This window comes from Mustela nivalis (assembly GCF_964662115.1).
Source record: "Mustela nivalis genome assembly, chromosome: 15".
NCBI classification, from domain to species: domain Eukaryota; kingdom Metazoa; phylum Chordata; class Mammalia; order Carnivora; family Mustelidae; genus Mustela; species Mustela nivalis.
The window spans coordinates 18,236,083-18,259,226 of NC_139034.1; the positions used below are offsets into that span (position 1 = coordinate 18,236,083).

At 45.0% G+C, this 23,144-nt stretch overlaps 1 protein-coding gene across 15 annotated transcripts in view; it reads right to left on the reverse strand.

Moving 5' to 3' along the window:
* Nucleotides 1–1,760: 1,760 nt before the first annotated feature.
* The window catches only part of STARD13 (StAR related lipid transfer domain containing 13), a 523,725-nt gene continuing 502,341 nt past the window's right edge, over nt 1,761–23,144 (reverse strand). For all 15 annotated transcript variants that reach the window (XM_082700364.1, XM_082700373.1, XM_082700362.1 and 12 more), the window contains 7 exons: nt 16,823–17,021; nt 11,508–11,718; nt 10,793–10,907; nt 9,734–9,955; nt 8,480–8,697; nt 5,214–5,390; nt 1,761–4,307 (listed from right to left, as the gene is read on the reverse strand). In XM_082700364.1, coding sequence (XP_082556490.1) covers nt 4,190–4,307; nt 5,214–5,390; nt 8,480–8,697; nt 9,734–9,955; nt 10,793–10,907; nt 11,508–11,718; nt 16,823–17,021 — 1,260 coding nt within the window. In that variant the 3' untranslated portion in view covers nt 1,761–4,189. The remainder of the gene's footprint in view (nt 4,308–5,213; nt 5,391–8,479; nt 8,698–9,733; nt 9,956–10,792; nt 10,908–11,507; nt 11,719–16,822; nt 17,022–23,144) is intronic.

Below are 23,144 nucleotides of genomic sequence, written 5' to 3' on the forward strand. Positions count from 1 at the left end.
AAAAAGGCATTATGGTGAGGCTGAAAGCCAAAAAGATTTATAGTCACATTACTCAGGGCCCAGAAAATTTTAAGCTTTCTTTCTTTCTTTTTTTTTTTTTAAAGATTTTATTTATTTGACAGACAGGGATCACAAGTAGGCAGAGAGGCAGGCAGAGAGAGAGGGGGGAAGCAGGCTCACTGCTGAGCAGAGAGCCTGATGCGGGGCTCGATCCCAGGACCCTGAGATCATGACCTGAGCCGAAGGCAGAGGCTTAGCCCTCTGAGCCACCCAGGGGCCCCAGGCCTTTCTTGACTGTTGTTCTACTATAAAGAGATATTGTGGATAAATAATTAGTTGTAAAAAACTTGTATTAAGTAAGGCATATTTAAACAGAAATGGACACAGAACAAGGTCATATATTGATTGGTTGACAAAAATGTGAGCAGAGGCTCATAGGAACCTAGCCCTATATTTTTGCTGGGAGCAGTACTTGCTAACTGGTGGCAAGAAGGCGCTGCTGCTTCTTACTATTTCTGCCCCACACCATCTTCTTTGTATCCATACCTCTGTCTGTCCAGTGTCCCACCCCCAACGTGGTGTTTGGTGACTGTGCTCTGCATGAACAAACAATACAGGAAGTTTTGCTTCAAAGGAAAGCATTACTTGGGATTTTGAGCCTCATCTGTGCGCAAGGAGGATGTGGGTTGGGAGGCATCTGCATAGCCTGTTGGGTGGGATTTCTAGAATGGAAGTCAACATTCAATCTACAAAGGATGTTGTCTGCCTAAGGCATGTTCAACATCATATGTTGCCAGTTGCTAAAACTTCATGGCTTTATGATATTACAGTGTTGTACCTTCAAGTGTTTATTTCTTAATTCCTTGTGCAGTCGGCCCCCACTGATTTTGCTTTTGTGTTGGTGTGTGACACTCTCCTTTGCTATTTTATCCCTCCACATTATTTTATCCCTCTACGTTAGAGAAGATGAAGAAGAAGAAGAAGAAGTAGAAGAAAAAGAAGACATATAACCAGTGTTTCTGCAGCCAAATAGCAAAAGACACAAGTAGTACAATGTCATACCTAAGAATTTCAAGTCTACTTGCAGTCAAGTTTGAATTCATATGATCTAGGGTCTCAGGACTTCTGTAGCTGGTGGCTGCTAGAATGACCACCATGTTCTCTTTTTTCACATGGAAGAACAAAGGGCGGCAATTGAAATTCCTCCTTTGCCTCTGAAAGGCTAAACTTTCAAGTAAAGGGGGAGGGCCTGAGGGAGACATGTAGCGAGTAGAGTTTGGAACATTTTTGTGGGGGCATATGGTCTTTTGGGCTGCTGTGGTTTTTGTAACCTGTAGCTGGGAATTATAGGGAGCTCCTGCTTACTTAATTTGTGCTACTTTTGTTATCTTTTAGAAATAAGGCAGAGAACAAATAGAATGAAGGCAAGAGGCTTGGAGTCAGATGTGGCTACCCTTTGCGGTCTAGCGGTCCAGCCAGAAGTCACATCATGCTTCAATTTCTTGTCTACTCAATGATAATGAAATGTAGCTAGAGTTTACTGAATCTTTGGTAAAAATACCATTAATGCGTTTTTATAACTTCCGGCTGAGAACAACGAAATGTAAAAAAAGAAGCCCTTCCCATCACTTTAATGCCTTAGACAACACATCAAGGCATTCAGACTGTTAGTGAAGGTTGGTAACAACATCCTCATATTTGGGAGAGATACTGAATACAGGTTTTCCACTTACAGGAGGAAGCATGAAAATCAACATATATTTTATAGAAAATAGGAAATATTTAATGTATATAAATTTATTTGCCTTAGCAATTATTTACTTACAATTGATGATTGATACCAACAATTGAGGTAAAAATATACATGAGGTATAAATATAATATTTAAATGCAATATCATATTTTATTTCCATTGGCAAGATAACAATGAATAAAACACTGTGGTATTTGACAAACAAGCTTGATGCATCTTTTCCCTCCTTTTTCCTTATTCCTTTTTTTTAAGACACACTGTGTTATGCAGCAGTGATTAGTATGTGTGTAAAAAGAGAAAAGTCAGTTGGATAATTTGAAGAGAGGAGGAGTCAGAAATACAATCATAGTTGCTTTTGGTATTGTCTTGCTTCCCAGAGTGTGTGGTCTTTGGGCCAGCAACACGAGCATCCCCGAGATTTGTTAGAAATGGAGACTCTTACTCCAGACTGCCCGAATCAGAATCTACATTTGAACCAGATCTCCAGGTGATTCTTGTGTATGCTCAACTCAGTGACACAGCACAATTCATCCTTGTATGTCTATCATATTTTCCAAACACCTAGGAATCCATCTCTGGACCAGTGTTAACATAGGCTAAACCTCATTAATCTTATCTTTGCATAAGAAAGTAATCCAGCCTATACGGTTAAATTTAAGAGCCACAGCAGAAGTGAATTTGTTTTGCTTACAGAGCACTGTCCAAATGGGAAATTATGGGTTGGCTGGCACTTTCTTGTGTAGGCAAGTAAATGAAAAACTTCTGGGTCATAATTCAAATAGCATGATTTTCCTTATATCATACAGAACTCATATATAGCATTTTTATTTCTTTCAATAAAAGAATTGCACATTGCTGATAGGAAAAAAAATTACATAATAACATAAATGCATACAATACAGAAAAGGGGAAAACACTTATTTATTTTTTTCCTCCCACACCAGTTGCTAAATTCTGATACCAATCTCTCACGGATTACTGAAGTCTCTCCCTGAAACCAAACATAATAACTTATCTTCCTCTCTACCGTTGTTGAATTACAATAAAAAAAAAAAAAAAAAGACCCCACAACTTAAATCCATCAGCAGTTGGTTAAGGAGAGTCCATCAGCTTAGTCTGTACAATAATAAATAAGGTCAAACACCTAAGTCAGCTTGACTGGCTAATGAAGAAATGTGAAATTAAGAAACCTGTTTATATTTTTGAAGACTAATTGCAGAGCATAGTTTTGGTCTTCCTGTTAGTTTAAAAACCCTGTCTTTCAAACTGCAAGATGTGAATGAATTACGTTGTAAGCGCATCACATGTAGCAAAATAAGAATTCCCTGAAACTGCAACGGTCCAGGACTCTCGAATGACCATTGCCTCCCCTTGCCTGGTGTCCAGAGTTCAATTCAGTGCAATACATCGATAAGAAAATGCCAATTAACTGTGACCAAACAGGCCACTGGTCATATACAATGACATTTAGGAACAGGATAAAATGTATCTATGAAAACTTGGTCAAACACAGAGGCCCCCTTTGGCTATGAATATGCAAAGGCTACGCTATTTGGCTCTAAGCAGCAGGGAAATAAAGTTTCTTTCAGTCGCTTGCACTGACTCCAGTAGCCCGTGGGCATTTGACATTTTCCTGAAATTGCAGCTGGCTGGGTCCACAGACAACTGGTCACCCAGCCCTACCTTTGGTCCCAACTTCTTCCCCACCTCTGTGCTTTTAAGAGGAATCAGTATTCTTTTCCTGGGTTTATTCAACACTCCATGCTCTGTTTTTGATTAACACAAACAAACTGACAACACAGAAGAACCTTTGAATGTTGTTTTCCTTTGGTTAGCTAATCTTTGGTTAAACATCAGGGCAGACTGACAGACTACACATTTTCACACCTCGGTGTTAGCAGCAGATTCTGCTCCGCTTACAGGACAGTGGGGAGATGGGCCCAGAGCAACTTGGAAAGAACCACGTAAGTGAGTAAGGGACTCACTGAGTCAGACACGTTCCTTTTCAAAAGACGCAATTATATATAAAATTGGTATTGTACATATATACAGTAAAGATAGAGATATACACACATATGTACATATGCTATACATACATTTATTTACAGTTAAGAATATGCTTCTTAGAAGCCTTTAAATAGCAAATTAGGCAATGCACAAGGAATAATCCATTTAATTTTAAGTAACATAGATAAATGTTCTGATTTTTAAAAATATTATATTAGTAGGGATGTAGCCATCTCCAGGAAGGCTAGGAAAGTTCTCAGAAATTCTTGCATCTTCAACATTCCGATTTCTCAGTGTTTCTATTTTTAAGCACTAGCCAAGTCACTCAGTCTCTCTCTCTCTCTCTTGCTTTCTCACGAGCACACTCTCTCCCAAAAGTGTTTCCGTTCACTTCCTCTTCCCTGAGGTTGATGTCACACTGGGGAAAACTCAGATTTTAGTTTCTGGACCCTCAGCAATGAGGGGCTGAAAAGAGTTTCTAATCCTGGCAACTTCCGCTGCGCACAGATGTCCGAAGCCTTTATTGTACCACTCTGGGGAGTGACCTCTGTGGGGACAAAAATCAGAAAGGAAGTGGGAAAGGCGTCTTCCAAGTCTCAGCACTTTATCACAGTTGACAGGGCTGTCCTGTGCCCTGCTCACGAGCGTGCTTGCCTACAGTTTGAGGCTGACCCCTCAAGGACTCGAGAGCCTCATTCTGTCATCCAGTGCCTGGAAAAGGCCTTTCTGGCCAAGAATTCAGTCTGTCTTTTCAGTGCTACCATCTCCTCAGAGAAGCCTCAGACTGAATTCTGGAAATCACTGGGGAATCTCAGTGTCTGTGTACCCAGACCCAGAACTGGTTCCGTGTCATGACTGCCCTGACGGGGCTGGAGTTCAGTTAGCTTCTTCTCCAAGCAGGGCGACAGGAGGGGACCACAAAGGGAGAGCAGGCATGACAGCAGCACAAGAGAAGGAGACTGGCGGTGACCGAGCAGCCACCGCGTGTGTGTTTGCTCTGTGTGAGAAGCACACATAGGTAAGTGGGAACAGCTCTGAAAAGAGAGAAGAGCAGGGCACCTGCGTGGCTCAGTCAGCTAAGCGTCTGCCTTCAGCTCGGGTCATGATCCCGGGGTCCTGGGATCGAGCCCCGCCTTGGGCTCCTTGCTCAGCGGGGAGCCTGCTTCTCCCTCTCCCTCTGCCTGCCTCTCCTCTTGCTTGTGCTCTCTCTCTGCCAAATAAAATCTTGAAAAAAAGAAAAAAAAGAAAGAAGAGCAGAGGGCTACAGGGAAATGTCAGAGTTTTACAAAAGATGAGGAAAAGGAAAACAGAGTGGGGCGGCATCAGTAATCTTCAACGAAAGCATGCAAGTATAGTAAAACAAGAAATCAGGATGACACACAGGGCCCTGGCGACTCTGCCACTCAAACTGAGGCTCCCGGGCTGTGCCTGCCATCTTGGGGAGTACACTTACTTCAGGTCTATCCTGCAGATGTGGGTCAGTCTCGATTTGCCGGAGCCACACGGTTCTATCAAGTACTGAGAATCCATCACCACGGCCCGCACGCCACCCATGAGCTGGGCTTCCTCATGCTCCACAGAGAGGGACACCAGGGTACACATGCCTTTGGGCAAATCAGTCTTCCAGGTCCTGTAGCAAAAACAACCGGCCTATCAAAATTAGGGCTAAGAGAGAAAGAAAAACCTGGACACAGCATTGAGTTTTACACCTTCAGTTTCCGGCTCAAACCCTTATCCTACTTACTTAGATTAAACTAATGGCTTCCATAAAGGTGTGTAAAATTTTTACAGTGCAGTTCAAAGCAAGGCTCTCAGCCTGCTAACCCAGAGGCCAGCGATGGTCCTGAAGCTTTCCAATCTGCCTTTGGAACCCCAAACTGAGGCTGCAGAGGTTCCTGGCCATTCCTGAAGGGTTGGTCTTACAGTTTTAGAATTAGGACTTGCCCATTCTGTTCATGGAGCAAACATTTACTGGGCACACGAGAAGCCACAAAGGACACAAAGATACACAGCCAAGGGAGAAAAACAGACATACAAAGAGACCTCCAAAACACCAAGGAAAGTGCAGTGATGTGGCTATGCATACAGTACTTGGCAATCCTGTGGAAGGGAAGGGGAGACACACAGAAGGCTTCCTGGAGGAGGCAATGCTCAACTCAGTCTTAAAGAAAAAAATGAGCCGGTGGCACTTCGCCTGAAGTAAACTAGACACATGTGGACTGCTCATTGTTTTCAAATACCTGAGGGGCTCCCAAGCAGGATGAGAAAAGCACCGTTGATATGACCTCAGCAGGGAGAGATGGGATGACACGTGTCAGCTCAGGAGACAGAAGACCTGACTCACAAAGTGCACACTCCAGATACGAAACAGGTGCTATGAGGAGTAGTAAGCTCCCTGTTACAGGGGCTATTCAATCAGAGACGGAAGTCAGGGACCATGAGAGCATCTGTGTAATGACCATTTCTATCACAGGGCATAGATCTCATGTTCATAATCTCAGTTATTTACCTCACAAACCCTATCCTGGGCTTGGCTACGTCATCTGTAACTTCGTCCGTCCTGTCCTACCACATCAGAAAGACAAGCTACTGGATGTTCCCCTTAAAAACCTGGCAAGAAGCAAGCATGACACAAATGCCCAGCAGCTTCTCATCAGGTGTGACCATTCTCTGCAGGCGAGATGACATGTTCAGCAATAAAGACGGGGAGTTGTACAGATATGTGGGGATATGATGGAAAAAGCTTCGGTAACTATCATCAGAAGCTCCTGAGCATTTAGAGAACGGGATAACGCACGTACACGTGGCAATTCCTGAAGGGATTCCTTTTTTTTTTTTTTTTAAGATTTTATTTGTTTATTTGACAGAGAGAAATCACAAGTACACTGAGAGGCAGGCAGAGAGAGAGAGAAGGAAGCAGGCTCCCTGTTGAGCAGAGAGCCCGATGCGGAACTCGATCCCAGGACCCTGAGATCATGACCTGAGCTGAAGGCAGTGGCTTAACCCACTGAGGCACCCAGGCACCCCCTGAAGGGATTCCTAATCTAGATGGGGTGGCACAGGGAAGACAGGAAGCACTTCAGCTCTGCCACTTCCTATCTTCTGGTCTCATAACCACAGGCATCCCTGTTGCAGGAGCCGTGTCTGGTGCGTGGTTAATTTTCTCGAGTGTTGCGTTCTTCCGCATCAGAGCCTCATGACCCACTCACTTTCTCTTTCAAGCTGTGGGTCAGTTATCAATGCTGTGGGAGTCTGCCTTAACCACTCTATGTAAAATGTAACCCCTTACCATCCCCCTTCTTACTTATCCCCTCCCACAGGGTGAGTAACGTCCTATTTATGATTTATTGACCCTCCCTCCCTGGTAAAATGTAAACCCCTAGAGAGAGCAAGACAGCGGCCTCTTGTATTCACTCCAATATCCCCACAGCCTCCCCGCGGGGCTGTGATAAGAAACAGGCTGGTGGGGCTGTTCAGTAGATGGAAGGAGGGAGGTTCCATGCATGCATTCTGGCCCTCAGCCCTCCAAGGGGCGGGAAGAGGCGTGCTATGGCATGGCTCCCTCCTCATGGCTGCCATCCCAGAACTACTTGATTTGCTGTTTACAAGAGTGAAGACGTGAAGTTCAAATTCCACGAGATGACGAATGTCCGCATAACTGTGGCAATAAGCCACCCTTAAGACTGCCCACATTCTCCGCCAGGATCCCCAGGTTGCCAAGACAAACACATATATTTAGGGAAAAATGACCCTTCAAATTCAGGGTCCCAGGGACCAACTCCAAAGGCCCATGTGAAAAGTAACCTGGAGTTTGCCATCAAAACGATTTTCATAAACAAACTGTTTGAAATATACATTTGGGAATTTCACTAGTGATTCCTTTGACACTACTACTCTATGGGAAGAGATAGTGTTTGCCATCAGTTATCAAGAAAAAAGAATACCTCGATTCAATTATATTGTATTTGCTTTCTTAGTCTAGTCAACCCATGTTCTTTTGGACTCCATGCTGACTCACCAGCTCATGTGCACAGCTGCCCGTGCACACCTCCCAACATGGCGTGGGCTTCCCCTTCCAAACCCAGAGGGCTGGGGGCCAGAACTCATCCCGTAAACTGATCAGAAGCAATGCATCGACAGTAGACAGGACACTCGCAGGCCTTGTCCGGCCCTGAAATCTGACTGGACATCTGACCTTCTCTCTGTTGTTGGACCTTCAGGGCTGTGCCAAACTTTCCCTATGGGGCAATGGGCTGTGAACAGGCGAAGTTATACAGATGGGTTTTGAAGTTACACACACTTCCGTCGTGAGAGTTACACAAACCCAAGCTTGCTTTCCCCCGGGAAGAAGGCAAAAATCAGGAGACAAGTCAGAATTGATTTGCATAATTTGGCAAAAAGTGCAACTGGACAAGTAGCAGCTCTTCTTGGGACTCTGTTCTGAGGAAACGAGCAATATTTATGGCCTAATAAGCCATATGCTCCATAGTGAAAGAGGCCGTGAGAGAGCCAGGCAGAGCCATAACTTGGGTGAAGGAAGCAGGAAGTCAGGCATAAATACAGCGAAATCAGGTATCATGGAGGGAAATGTGCGCCGGCGTAGGGTTCCCAGGGGAGGCTGAGCTTCGGGGGTAGAACGCCATGAAATGCTTAAATATGCAGCTCTTCATCTGTTTTTGGAAAAAAGAAAAATACCTTAAACCCTAGAGGTAGGCTTACCTGAGAACTACGAAGTCTCTGGAAGGGTGGGGGGCCATGCTGTTCAACACGTACTGGTAGATTTCTGTTTGCTTGTCCAGGGTTTCCACAACCTTCCACTGCACAAAATCCTCATCCCACAGGTGGCGCTCTCTCAGCACACGGTTCAAAACCACGGAAGGGGGCGCTTCCACCTCCACGGCGGCCTTCCACAGCTTCAGCGGGTGCCCGTCTCCCACCTTAGGAAAGACACCATCAAAGGCTGAAGAGGACAACTAGTCCCAACCCAAACCTACCATTCTTCACTGGACATTCAGAAAACATTGCTAGTGATGTAACCTGAAAGAGTGATTCTGCACACCTCAGGTTTAAAATTTTAAGATGCTCACCTTTAGGCTTAGAATAAAAATAATAAGAAGACAAATAGTAATCACCAACTCATACAGGGTGTACTGGGTGCTGGGAAAGATTCTAACCTGTTTGATTTGTAAATAGCCCTCCTCTGACTGTGGGAGCAGGATGTCTACTATGCAAATGAGAAACCAGGCACAGAGAGGCATGCGACTTGGCTAACATCACACAGGTAAGGGACAAGGATCAGATTGGCAGCCAGCAGCCAGCTTCAGAGTCTACATGCAGATTATGTGCAAAGGGGCTGCTTGCCAGTCTCCAGAGTGGGTCTTTGACTTGCTCTTGTGTGTGCCAAGCCCCACGGACAGAGTGGCCATTTTTAATTAATTAATTAATTAATTAATATATTTTTAGAGGTTGGTGGGGAGGTGAGTGGCAGAGGAAGAGAGAGAATCCTAAGCAGGCTCCACACCCAGCACAGAGTCTGATTCGGGGCTTGATCTCACGACCCAGAGATCATGACCTGAGCCAACATCAAGAGTCAGACACTTAACTGACTGAGCCACCCGGGTGCCCCTGGAGTGGCCGTTTTTTTTTTTTTTTTGGTTGTTGTTGTTGTTGTTGTTTTTTTTTAAGATTTTATTTATTTATTTATTTGACAGATACAGCTCACAGGTAGGCAGAGAGGCAGGCAGAGAGAGAGAGAGAGAGAGAGAGAGAGGAGGAAGCAGGCTCCCTGCTGAGCAGAAAGCCCTATGCGGGGCTCGATCCCAGGACCTTGGGATCATGACCTGAGCCGAAGGCAGAGCCTTTAACCCACTGAACCACCCAGGCGCCCTGGAGTGGCCATTTTTAAAGGAAAACAAATCCCTGCTTATTACACAGGAGTCTCTGGGGGTAGTTTTTTCCAGTCCCTGAGATTACCTTTTTGAAAGCAAGATCTGTGTTGTCTGTGCTGGAACACGTGACCCAGCCTTTGAACTTCTCCTTGGCTTCTTTCTGGAGGCCTTGGACAAGATGTTCCAAGTACGTATGGAAAGTTGCCCCACTCTCTTCCATCTGGGTCCCCAGGTCTTCCAGAGTTGGAGCGTGGATCTCAGCCTCCATGTATGAGTTGTGGGACTGGGCTACCAACTCATGCGGGACCTGAATGGACAGATGCACCAAAGAGCAACACACTGAGCTAAAGAAAGGCTGAGACTCACAGAAAAAGCAAAGTAATTCCGTCAAAAACCACAGCATAGGCAATGGGCCTAGTGCCAGGGGGCAAAGGATGTTTTCCCAAGATCGGTGGCAAGGCTGGGGCGGGGGAGTTTCCTAAAGTCAGGAGAAACAAAAACGTTTCTGAGACTCCAGTTGTTATTCACAACACAGAATGACTTCCCCTTCAGTCTTTCCGTCTTTCTTTTATTTTACCTTCAATGCATTTTTATTCAGTTTGGCAAAATGTGGGCTCAGGAAACTTAAGAGCACATAGACTTAAGGGAAACGTCAAAATACGACTTAGAAATAGCTTTACCTTTTTAGCACACTTTCCCCATTTACAAATGCCAGTTTTACCACAAAAAGTGTGCCAGAAGTCTAGCTGAGTTACTTCTTGAACATATCTGCGGCTAAACTCATGAGCTGTCATGGATTCTTAGTGAACAGGGATTGCTCAATGTCACGCACACGCAGATGTTGGACCTAATCAAGTCCAAGTTAACACACGCAGCCAAGTTGGCTGGCTGGCCTTGAACCTGGCAATGGAAGGGAATGTGACTGTTTTCTTGAAAACCATCATCGCGGTAACCCCAGGTGTCTAACCAGCAGTGTCAGTCACATTTCCTGGAGGCAAAGACCAGAGCTGCAGGGCGTATTGTACTACTGTCATTGTAAAATCAGGAGCAAACACCTCTGCGCCGCACATGCAGCCACCACTCCTCCTAGCGTCTTATCTGGCTCAAACAGCTCGGAGGAAGGGTGCTGGAACCTTGCGCTCACCTCAAACAGTCTGTCGCATTCTGTGATCATGTGGGCCAGGCCCTGCGCGGCCGCCAGGTTCTCACTGAGGTCCTTTTGATCTGGCTTCCCGGTGGCATATTTCTTCTGTATGACTCTGTAATTGAAAGGCAGAATTGTAAGCAGATCCCAAACTCGAGAGCTTTTCACAACACCGAGCCCATCCCTTTTGTTTTCGCTTCCCGCCCGGGTGCTGATCCAGATCCCAGACTTTCTCATTTCCAAATAACAACAGGGACCACACGGCCTCGATACTCTGAGTCAGCCTAAGGGTCTGATGGTTCATAATGAAAAACCTTGGAAAAAATACAAGGGCAGAAATAACTGCTGGGGGAGAAATTCATCTAGTTTCTCCCCCGAGTTTGAAACCACATCGCTGTAGGCCGTTGGGCCAGAGCCTTGAGTCTTACTAAGTCTGTAAATAGGACTTTTCGTACTTTTTCCTCCTTCCCCCTCACACACTACACACAGACTGCAACACAATTCCTTGGGCCTTCTGGATCGCAACGGGCATCCTTCGGGACTACTTGGATTTATATCTAGCAGGTGAATTCGGTCACCTCGAAATATTTTCTGATTATAACTAACTAAATGCTGACAATTTTCCAAGCTGAAATACAACACAAGAATTTTTTTTTTTTTTTTTTAAATCAACTATGGGAAATACCTGGTTTAGGTGTTGATGAGAAAAACCCACCTGGGGGAGCTTTCCTTCTTCAGTAAATTCAGATGGAAGAGGGAGGGGGCCAGACACACAGCCAGGTTCATGGGCGTCATCTGGTTCTCTTCCACCAAGTTGACCACGTCATTGAGAAAACACAGCAGCGTCTGCAAGACCTCCCTGCTCTCGTCGGCCAGCAGCAGGATGGCAGCCTGGGCCGCCTGCAGCCGCTGCTCCTTGGGGACATCTGTGGAAAAGTGGGTGCCGGGTCATGAGTGGGACAGCCGCAGAACCAGCCAGCAGGGAGACAGTGAGTAAACGCCACCTTCCCCGTGTGAAGACGCACTCAGGGACGTGACCATCGTCCACAACCATGGCGATGGCCACTAATGGCACAAAGAAGTCAGTCATGTCTCAGGACACTCAGCTGGTGAGAGGCAGAGCTGGGACTGGAACCCCGGCCATCCAACTCTGAACGCCCCCGCCTTGACAATGAGATATGATTTGGTAGGGAACACCCCCGTCCTGGCCTTTCGCCGTCTCTAGCAGACCAACTGCTCAGCTGTTTTCAAACTGGTTTTCTACTCTGGCTGAACTTAGCAATAGCCTGCCTTCCCTCATGTCCACCCTCCTACCAGACACTTGGGAAGCACCTTTCGGGATGCCCGGGGCTCTGTGGGGGTGTTTCTGGATGCCACTGGGTTGGGGATGGCAGTATCGCCTTTCTCCACCCCTAGTGGCATAGCCAGGCCTCGATGCCAGTTTGGTACAATTAACCGTGAGTGGTGGGATTGAGCTGGTTGGCCCTCTGGAATCCCAGTGGGTCAGCTCCTTGAGGGTCAGCTGGACACATCTTTCTTTTTCCGACAGGTCACCCAGGACTCGGTGTGAGGAGGTGCGCTCTTGGCTTCGTGTGGTGACCCAATGTCATGCATTTCATAATCTTGGGGAGAATGGAAATTGAGGTTGTCCTTGGGGAAGAAGAACCAGGCTCCCTAAGGTTTTGGAGAGAGTCTGGCCTTGTCAGGCCATTCCCCTTCAGGGTGGTCCTCGTCGGGTGGTGGCGGGGGGTGTTGGTCAGGCTGTCTTAGAAGGGCACTGGCTCCAAACATATGTGGGGAACTGACAGGGAAAATCACAGCAAATGGTTGCTAGGCACTGCATTGTGCTGCCCCCGGCTGGGCTGATTACTGATCTTTTAGGTCTGATTCACTGCCCTTCTTCTTCTCATTCCGAAAGACACGGTCAGGAGCTCACTTGGTTACATTGACTTTCTTAAAATGCCATGTTCTAGAGCAGGTCTCTGCAGCAGGCTGAAGGGGTAGGGGAATGTGCCTGTGGCCATCCTCAACTTGTGAGAAAAAAGTATCAGGACTTGCAATGATGTTTATGTTTTCTCTCATGCTTTAAAAATACAGATTGGGTATGTTTTATAACATGCACAGTATATCATGGTATACTTCTGTTACGAGAAAGAAGTAGTAAATACTCAGGTATTTACTACTGGTAGGAGTACATGATAAAGACATCCGGAGTCTGCTGCTCCAGAGAGGCTGTGCTATGACCTGTCTGGGCCCTGCTCCTCCCGCCATCAGACATTGCAGGGCCAGGCCCACTCCTGGTCCCAGTCAGCCAGCAAATCCACATTTCTGGAAAAGCCTAACTACATTCAATGTTTTTTGTTTGTTTGTTTGTTTTGTTTTTGTTTTTAAAGATTTCATTTATTTATTTGACAGACAGAGATCACAAGCAGACAGAGAGAGCGGGGAGCAGGCTCCCTGCTGAGCAGAAAGCCCAATGAAGGGCTCGATCCCAGGACCCTGGGATCATGACCTGAGTCAAAGGCAGAGGCTTTAATCCACTGAGCCACTGAGGTGCCGCGATGACTACATTCAATGTTTTAGAATCCATCTCTAGCCCCACCACATCCAGTGCGTGGCACAAGATACACCTGGGTTTAGTAGAAAAGAACCATTTTGTTCAAATAGCAGAACCTTGTTCTTTCTTGCTTACTTGTGCTGAAATAGGAGATACCATTAACGATTTCAAGCTTGTCACTGAAGTGTTAGAAATTCAGTTGAGCCATTGAACTGCTTTTAAATAGGCTGCTTTAGCTAAGATGCCTAGTGTGTACCTTATTCAACTTTAGATGGCCAACCTTCTTTAAGAGTCATCTTGTCGGGCGCCTGGGTGGCTCAGTGGGTTAAGCCACTGCCTTCGGCTCAGGTCATGATCTCAGGATCCCGGGATCAAGTCCCGAATCGGGCTCTCTGCTCGGCGGGGAGCCTGCTTCCTCCTCTCTCTCTCTGCCTGCCTCTCTGCCTACTTGTTATCTCTCTCTGTCAAATAAATAAATAAAAAATCTTAAAAAAAAAAAAGAGTCATCTTGTCATGGCTACATGTTGTCTCAACTTTCTCTCTACTCACTTATTCCTTTATCCATCAGAAAAAACCTTCTATTATTTTCTACTGAAAATGATTGTGAAGGTCAACTATTAATCCCTACATTCACCATTCATTTGGGGTCTTAGCCTCATGGACTTTCATCACACTTGACACTCCTATAGTTCCTGCCTCGTTCTCAGCTCTCAGGAGACTATTCTAGATCTGCATATCTTTGTGTTGATAATGGCAACATCCAGTTGATTCGGACCACCTCTCTTCTCCCTGCCCTCACACCAGCTTTCCTTCCCCTTTTCTTTTCAATATTCTCCCAGTCACCAAACTTTAAGACTACAGAGTAGTCTCTGAGTAGTCTCTCTGTCCTTCTCCCTCCTAGAGACCAGTGGGTTTCAACTATTTTCATTATCCATCCAAATTCTAATCATTTGATGGAAGTCCAAGAAGTACCATAGCTAAAATTAGAACTGCTCTGGAGAAGGGGAGGAAGAACAGTTGCTCTCTTTGACTCCAGAGTCTATCCGTGAAAAACTGAATTTCCAGTCTCACTGCTGGAAGTCACTACACGTAATCTGGCACCCCAGTTAATGTGTTAGCTCACTCTCAAACCCTCAGTTCTTGGACAGTCCACTATCTCTTGTTCACCAATTTCAGATTCATGAGTCACAAGAGCAGTCCTGATGGACATTTACCTTTGTGGCAAACACAAACTTGGCTGCCTACCCAATATCTACTCCCTTCTTCCTCCTCTATTACACTTTTTTGTTCAGGAGAAGTCTGGAATATGCCCAGGAGAGATGGGCCCTTCCCTTCCCTCAGACACATGGCATAACCATGTTGGCCTAAACCCAAAGTGGTAATCCCAGTTCTTGTTCCAATGATTGATTTAAGAGAGAACAGGTAGACCATTTCTGGCCATTAGGACCAAGATAAATGCTAGGAGCTTCTGTAAATTTATCTCCTTGATAAAAAAAGACATATGCCCCAGGAGAAGCCCTTCTTCTCTCTTCTTGCTTTTGAGTGTGATTTTGGGAAGACAAGATCATTGTAAGTTATGGCAATTGTACTGTGACCTTGAGGGCATAACCAAGAGAGGCCGACTTCAGCCTTGGCATCACCAAGCTGTGAAATTAACCAACTCTGGAGTTATTTAATTCCAGATTTCTTGTCATGTATGATTACAAAATTTCCTTATTGTTTAAACTATCTGTTGGCTTTCTGCTTCTGTCTTTACAGCTGAGAGCCCTGTCACTGGTAACCCCCTCAACAACACTCAAGGGTTCCTCAGTGCTTAATGAATCAAGTTTAAACTCTCTGACCTGACATACAATGCCCCTCCTTGAGACGGCCCGGTCTAATTTTTCAGTGTCACTGGCACTGCATCAGGCAGTTACCATTCACGCAAGCCAGGAGAATACCCTGGAACTTCCTGGACCATGCTCATGCTATTTGAGTCACTCAACAAGTATTCCTTCCATTTCTTCACCTTCAAATTCCCCACCAAGTCCTAGTCCTCATCTCAACTTCCTTGGATTTTCTTTATTAACCTTATTATGGAACTTCTCCAGTCTTGTTGCATGGAAGTTATATACCTAGATGTCTCATCTCCCTCAGTGGTAAGATCCTTAAGAGCAGGGAGTACGTCTTACTACCCATCCGTATCATCTGTAGCACGCAGCACTGCCCTGTGCATAAGTGGAACTCAGTAAGTGTTTGCTCAGCTAAAATACATGCTGGTGTGATCTGGTTTCTTGTTGGGGAGTCTCAGAGAGGGCCAAAGGGATTTATCTCTTAGAAGCAATCTGGTTTTAACCTCAGACTAGTGCTGACCCTAACTTGAGAACTGATTAAATGTAAAGAATCTTATATGATAGTTCTACACCAAGAGGGAGGCTTAACTGAAAATGCAGTTCGACCTCTTATAGCAACAAAGTCCTGAACTTTCTGTGTTTGGACGCACATGACATGTATCATTAACTTAACTTATTCACTTTGACAAAATAATATTTATTTAGTGGGTCATCACTTTATCCTGTTTTTGTAAGTGGTATTTATTATAATCCTTTTTGGATTTGCAATATTGTAGGCCTTAAACATAACACATTCTCTATATCAAGGATCTTTTTCAAATTGGACCATTTCCATGTTGCTGATCTCCATTTCAGGCATATTTTCCTGAAAGCTCAAAGTCCACAGGCCAGATTATTATTTTTTCTTTTTTTCTAAAGAATCAGGACTTGGACCCCTGAAATAATTTATAATCATAACATTACTGCATCTAGAACAGAGTCACATGTTCATTTCTAATACCCGCTTTGTGGCTACCTTTAGAAAGATATGCTTTTTAATTAGAAATTGTTTTATTCAATGGTTATTTTAACTATAGAGGCTCTGCCGAGAATTTTCAATTTAACATCACTTAAAAAGTTCCAAGTGAAAACATAAATGAGTTGAATTAAGCATAAGCTTGATTTGGTTTGCCTACTTTTTGCCAATTAAAATACATTGTATTAAAAATACATTTGCTTTTTATTTCTGGTCATCTTAACACATTTGGCTTTGAATTTCATATACCCAAGGCAATGCTTACTTTTTAAAAAATTAAAGTTTTAAAAAACATTTACATACAAAATAAATTCTACTATGTCCTCTTCTCATCTTCAAGTTATTAAAAGTACACTGAGAGTAGGTTTTAGAAGTTATGCAAAACACTACTGAGAAGGAAAACTTTGATGTCAAAAAGGTATTTTCAAATGCATAGCAAATGGCTGGGAGATTTCCATATCAAACTGTGAACAAAGTTTACTTCTGGAAAGAAGCAGAGAATGAGAACTTTTATGCATTTCTTTATGGACTCATGTAATACTTGTCTAAGTAGACCTCAGTCTATAGAATGCTCTCTAAGTGGATGGGTGCCCATGAGAACACTGATCTGCATTCCTTCCACTTACACTGATAGATGTGGAGGAAGGTCTCGCTGAGCTTGTTGGTGAAAAGAGGCTCTGGGAGGTCCCGGAAGAACTGTTTTACCATATCCGCCACGTCATATGCAGACTGGTCTTCGTAGCTGACATTCTCGGGGAAGTTCTCATTCATCTGACGTAATGCATGGATTCGAGATTTCACACCTGATTTTCGAAAGAGACCCACCTGAAACAAGTCACAGGCACGTGTTAGTGAGGCCACCTTCACCCCAGCCCTCCTCTTCCTAAGGCAAGCACCTCGGAGTGATGAGAAGGCAAGGAATCAGGACTGGATGAGAAGCAATTGCATCCAAACTAGTAAAATGCAAATTACTAGGTTAGTTACTTTGGACAGTAGTTGAACGCTGACTCCCTCTCCTATAAAACGAAGATAAAAATGACAGCCACCTCGCAGGGCGATTGTGGAGGCGAAATGAGGAAATACATACGGCCGTGCTTTGTAACTTGTAGTCTTCTTAACTAGACGCCATCATGTCATTCATTTATCCAACAAGGGGTGATTAAATACCACTCCATTGCAGGCATACTGACAGGTGCTAGGCGGCATTAGCGAGCAGACCGGACAAATTCCCTGCCCTCTAGTGTTTCCCTGCCCTTAGTGGGGCTTTTGGGAAAGTTTGCTCAATGGAAGGTTCAGTGGCTTCCAGATAAGCAGCCATATCCAGTGCACCTATGTGGGAGAGGTTTAGGAAATGTGCTCCTGGAACATAATGATGTTGATTTAAAAGTTGTATTTCTTGTCCTTCTTTGGGATCCTTGTAATACTCCCTATGTTTGTCTCTAATCTGAAGCTTGGCACTCATTACTCCGCCTGGTTAGTTACTATGCGCATAAGCCGTGGCTCTGTGAGATTCAGACTTCAAGACATTATCTTATGTCTTTTTCATCCCTAAGGCTTAGACTCCTCTCCTGATTGACAAGCAGATAGAGTGGTTGGAGCAAGGCTCCTCTCACACACCCAGAAGATAATACCCCTCGTAGGAATGAGTGAGGTGGAGAGGAGCCCTAGGAGATCAGGGATTCCTACAAGGGTCAGTCCGCAGCTTACACTCGAGGCCCCTCTAGAGGCTCTGCCCTCTGGACTTGCCTCTATCCAGAAAAGGGCTGAGTGTCTCTGGCTCCCCTGGCTTCCAGTGAATTTGCATGTTTGCTCTTTTTAAATGCCTGTAGGGCGTGGAGTTGTTCCAATCTGGTCCTTCATTCAACCCTCAATCTCTCCTTTTCTCATTCCTCAAGGGCTCCCAGGTTGGCCCATTTCCAAAAAGCAAGGTAGGAACATTCCAAGTGGTCAGACAGGTAGGCAGCCGCAAACCTGTCAGCCACACCTCCTCCTCCCCACACCTGGGGAAAGGCGCCAGGCGGTGTCCGAGAGCCAGGCCAGCCTTGACCCAAGTTCAGGTGTCTGAGGAGAGCTCAGTTTAGAATTGGCAGTTCTAATTCCTTTTCAAGTACAGCTACAGCAAGAGAAGAACTCCAGGCAATTAGAGAATACTCAGGGTTTTGTATATGTCAGCGGAACGGGTTGCAGGGGAAAGGATACACTGCTACTCTTTGTGGCAAAACACCCAGCATTCTTAGTTGATACTTCTTGGCATCCCAAGGCTTATCACTCTAATTCCACAGATCAGGATGTCCAGGCGTATTGCCACTTAAAATATTAATTGCTTTCTTTTTTATTCCGAAAGTTTGGAATGTCTAGAAAATGCCGAACTTTGCCGTACTCAGAGGAGTCTTCAAGAAACTAAGCAACACGAGTCATCCCTGGGCACCTCCTCCTAACTTCAGCACAGTGCACGAGAAGAAAGCACGGACTGTCTGAGAAGTTCAAGACGTCAGATGAATGATCGCTACAGTGAGATCCAGCCTCCATGTGTTTACATTCTTGACTCCTCTAGTTCTGGAAGGAGGCCCAGGACAATGCCACGGGGATGGGCTACACGGAGTTCTCAGAATCCCAGAGCCTGGAAGGTAAATTCCTAAGTGTGACTCACAAACATTTATCCTCCTGTGAGGCGGTGTGGTTCCCTTTGAGAATTCCTGTTATTTTCTGAGCAGCAGAGAGATACTGATTGGAATCTATCAGAATAGAGCAGACAAGTGTTTGTGTGTAAATGGTAGGGCACCATCCGCTGTGTCTTGCTGGCTTCATTTTGGGGGCACGCTGGTGTGCGTGCGCGAACACATCCCAGCCGTGTTTTCTTTGCATGGTTCTGTCTCCAAGTTTCTTTCTAGTTTCAGCAAATATTGTTATTTTAATTATTGTTGACATGTCTGGAGCTCTCCAGCTGTGGGCTCTGGGCTGCCTGTTCTAACTCGGATCTCACAGGATGGCCAGAAGGCTGTCGGGTATTTTTTGTTCTGCCTCAGATTCTGACGATAACCTTCCCGTCTCACCCTTATCTTCCAGGGACGTGGGAAGTATCTGTGGGATCTGTGGATTTTTGTTGGAAGCACGGAAGGAAATTTCTTTCCCAAGCCTAATAAAGAAAAGGTGGTCTGAACTCAGACCAGATTCCAGATATCGTAGCTAAGGATGGCAGAAGGGAAAGAAGGAAAGAAACTCTGGTCTTCAAAACTGGCTCTGGGCTGATGAGAAAAAGAATGCCGGAACCACCCTACTTCCTGACTTCTTGTCACGTGAGCCCATGAATTTCCTCCTGTTGAGGCCATCTTGGGACAGCTTTCTGTTCCCTGTAGTGGAAAACTCCCCAGACACAGGAAGTCGAAGATTCTTCCAATGGTGCAAAGATCCCGAGAACAGGGAGAAGTCGACCTACGCCTTCACTGAACAACCACGGGTGGTGGCCTGAGTGATGGCTAATAATCATTTTTTCTTAGAAGAGTTTTCAAAGTGGTGATGAAACTGGCACTTCTGGTGAAAAAAATTTTTCCAGGTGAAAAATAGAGAGCAGAAGAAAGCATTTTAAAACTGTTGCTTCTGAGGGCAGCCTTGTCATCACCACGGGCGGGCGGCCGCTTCAGACCCCTCAGCTTCATTACGAGGAAGACCCAGTGGGTGTGAAATGTCTTCCTGCTGGTAGTCACACAGGGCCCCACACAGGTTTAATTCTCTGCTGTCACCATTTTGAAATTCTTAATAATTTATGAACAAAGATCTCACATTTTCATTTCTCACGAGGCCTTGCCAGCTCCCTAGCAGGTCCTGGGCTCCTGTACCTTGAAAGAGCAGCTCGGACACCCTCTCTGAAGAGGGCAGTATGGTGGTCAGAAATGCGGCGTTCATTTTACAAGCAGCTTGCCTGTGATCGCTCATTTTACAGGTTAAAATGGTGAACGGGGAGTATTCCCTTGGTCTTGTTTTTCCTTTTCTCTCTTTTGTCTTCCATGCAAAAGCCCGGCTCTGAAAAATCAAGGACTCAGAGTATAATCTGAGAAGGTCCCAGAGCATCACTTAACTCGTCTGAGGGAGGCAAGGGGACCGTGAGGAACAGCTAGCGGGTAGGAGACACTTGTACTGAGTAGGAAGTGTCTTCCCAGCATCACCGAGCTTTTGAAACTTACTGTTCTATTGTTCTATTAGAAGGAGAGGTGGGGCATCTGAGCCCTGCATTAGAATTCGAATTTCACCTAAATAATATTAAATCTCCTACTTGGCATCCCTTTTATGCTAATCCTTTCAGTACTTGATGATGCTTATCGGGACTTCCATTTCCTTTTCTTCAGAAATGTGCTTGGTTGATGAAGAAAGGTTAGTCTTATTCGGAAAGAGAAAGGTTCCTAGGCACCAGATGCGGCGGGTTCTGATTCGGAGCTCTGCAGGCTTGGCCTCTCCCCGCAGTGACTTCATATCTGTCAAGAGAAGCCTGACCTGTGCCTCTGTGCACCGCGGATTTAGGGCAGAAATAAAAGCTCAGCCAGCAGAGCAAGGATCCTCTCACACGCGGCTACGTCAGAATACACATGGTTTATAAGCAAAGGCTAAACTTCCTTATTTCAGCTGGGGCCAGCTGCGCGGGGGAGAATGGACACACTGTGTTTCATCATATATAAACTGTTGTGCACTTGGGAGTGTAGGAGGCCAACTGTTGGCCATGTTTCAGGGCCCCGTGGGGCTGCATTCAACTGTCAGTAATGAACGCTCTGGTGGAGATGAATGCTTAGCATGAGGGAGAAGGGGCCGGCTCACTGCAGGAAGCCTCCTTCCTGAGAGCCGGGATGAAGCCAGAAGAGAGTCTGGGACGGTGCTTCAAGGTACTGTGTACAGGGAAGCACCACGGGGGCCAGTCAGCATGGTGTGGAGGAAAGGTGTTCTGCAATGTTCTGGTTTTCTATGATCCAGGGGCTGAGGTTTCAAGATCTCATGCAGACCTGAATCTTTTTAGTTCCAAGGAGGTGCTACTGGCAAAGAAAGAACAGTCTGTGTGGTGTATGTTCGTTCCCTCCCTCTTGCTCTTGTCCCCTCTTTCCTTATGGATTCATTCACTTTTATTTGCTCTTGGTCACTCTTAAAGCTCTAGAACCATCTTCCTTTCAAGCCTGGTTTTACTTCTCCATTGCACTTGTCCTGTTTTCCCTTGTTCCCTTCTCATTAACCCTTTCCTTCTTCACGGGGACTAGACGGGGATCTCTGTGTGCTTCCCACACTCTGTGACTTCCCAGGTGGGAAGCCCCGCAGGTGTGGAGTGCTTCGTAAGAGAGTAACGGGCTCTGGTGAAAGTCCCTTGGATATCTTACATGTTCTTCCTTCAGACCGATACAAGACAGGTTTGCCTTATTCATTTTGGTTAAAGCTGGAATCAGTATTTATGTCCTTGAAATGAGTTTTTTGCCTACAGAGCTTTGCCAGCACATTTTTTTTCAGTAAGGCATTCTTCCAGATTGAAAAAAACAGTCAGAGGCTTGATGTGGAGACTGAGAATAAGCCAGTGAGCCAGGACTAAGGAAATTCTGGTGCCCAGTGCCCTCTCGATTTGCAGGACTTACTTCAGACGGGAGACTGGACCCGGTAACAGTGGTCTTACCAGGGCTACCCATTTTTCAGAATCTGCAGGGGTCTTGAGTGGTTTCCAGTCAACACTAAACACTGTGTGGTGAGTAGAACAGAGGTACTACAATTCATTTATTTCCACCCAACTTTGTTCAGGAAAGAATTCAAGGTGACTTAAAATGATCTACAAAATGTATAAGATACCATTTAAGATTATAGATAAGAAAATTTGAGCAAAAGGAAAATCAAGATAGAAAGAGTAGCTGAAACTAGTAATAATGTACACAATTCATACCAAAATTTTACATTTATCTACCACAGGCAGAACACACATTTGGCTCCAATCTTTCTAGCATTTAATATGTAGGGGAAAACATAACCAGTTGTTCTTTTTTGTTTGTTTCTTTTTGAGATTTTGTTTATTTATTTGACAGAGTTGAGAGCACAAGCAGGGGGAGCAGCAGGCAGAGGGAGAGGGAGACACAGACTCCTCACTGAGCAGGGAGCCTGACGTGGGGCTTGATCTCAGGACTCTGGGATCATGACCTGAGCCGAAGGCAGATGCTTAACCAACTGAACCACCCAGGGGTCCATAGATGTTCTTAATATAACAAACGAACTAGTTGTCTAAAAAAACCCACAATGTTTTCAGGCTTTAGGGCTAGAGAAAAACTATTCCATGATCATAGCATGAATACCACCTCACATAATAATCAACGTTATTGACAAAATCTTGACAGTTTTTAGGGCCATTTCTCCAAGTGTGCCTCAGTGGTAGGGATGTTATCCCCCCGAGTCCACTGGGACAAACAATTCTCACAGGTGGCAGTAGAGCATAGTTTTAAAAATCTGGACTCTAGAATTAGCTTTTCAAGCAAGTGTTGGCTCCACCATTGCTACCTGGCAGAAACAATTCCCCTAGGTGGATATGGCAATAAATGAGACAGTGAATGTAAAACCATGAGGATAATGCCTAAAACATGCTGGGTCCTCAAGAAAGAGTATCACTATGAAGCTAATGGCAATAGATGGACTGCATTTCCTTTAGGTATTTCTGAACAAACACTGTTTTCTCTTAATAGAGCTTTTGCTGAGAAACATTCACTGGTCACACATTATAATGTTTAGGACAAAATATTTTTTTGATCTTGGTAAAAGGCAGAGCCAAAGACTCTAAGAGAATTAGCCAGGAGGAGGGATGAGTTTTATATACCCTTGGGAAAATTTAGAAGCTTGGAAAAACACACGTCTGAATAAAAGGCTACCTTCCACAAAAACACAATCTTGGGGCTGTGCTAACAAAACAACAAAAGTACAATTGAGGTCACAAAGTCCTATGCA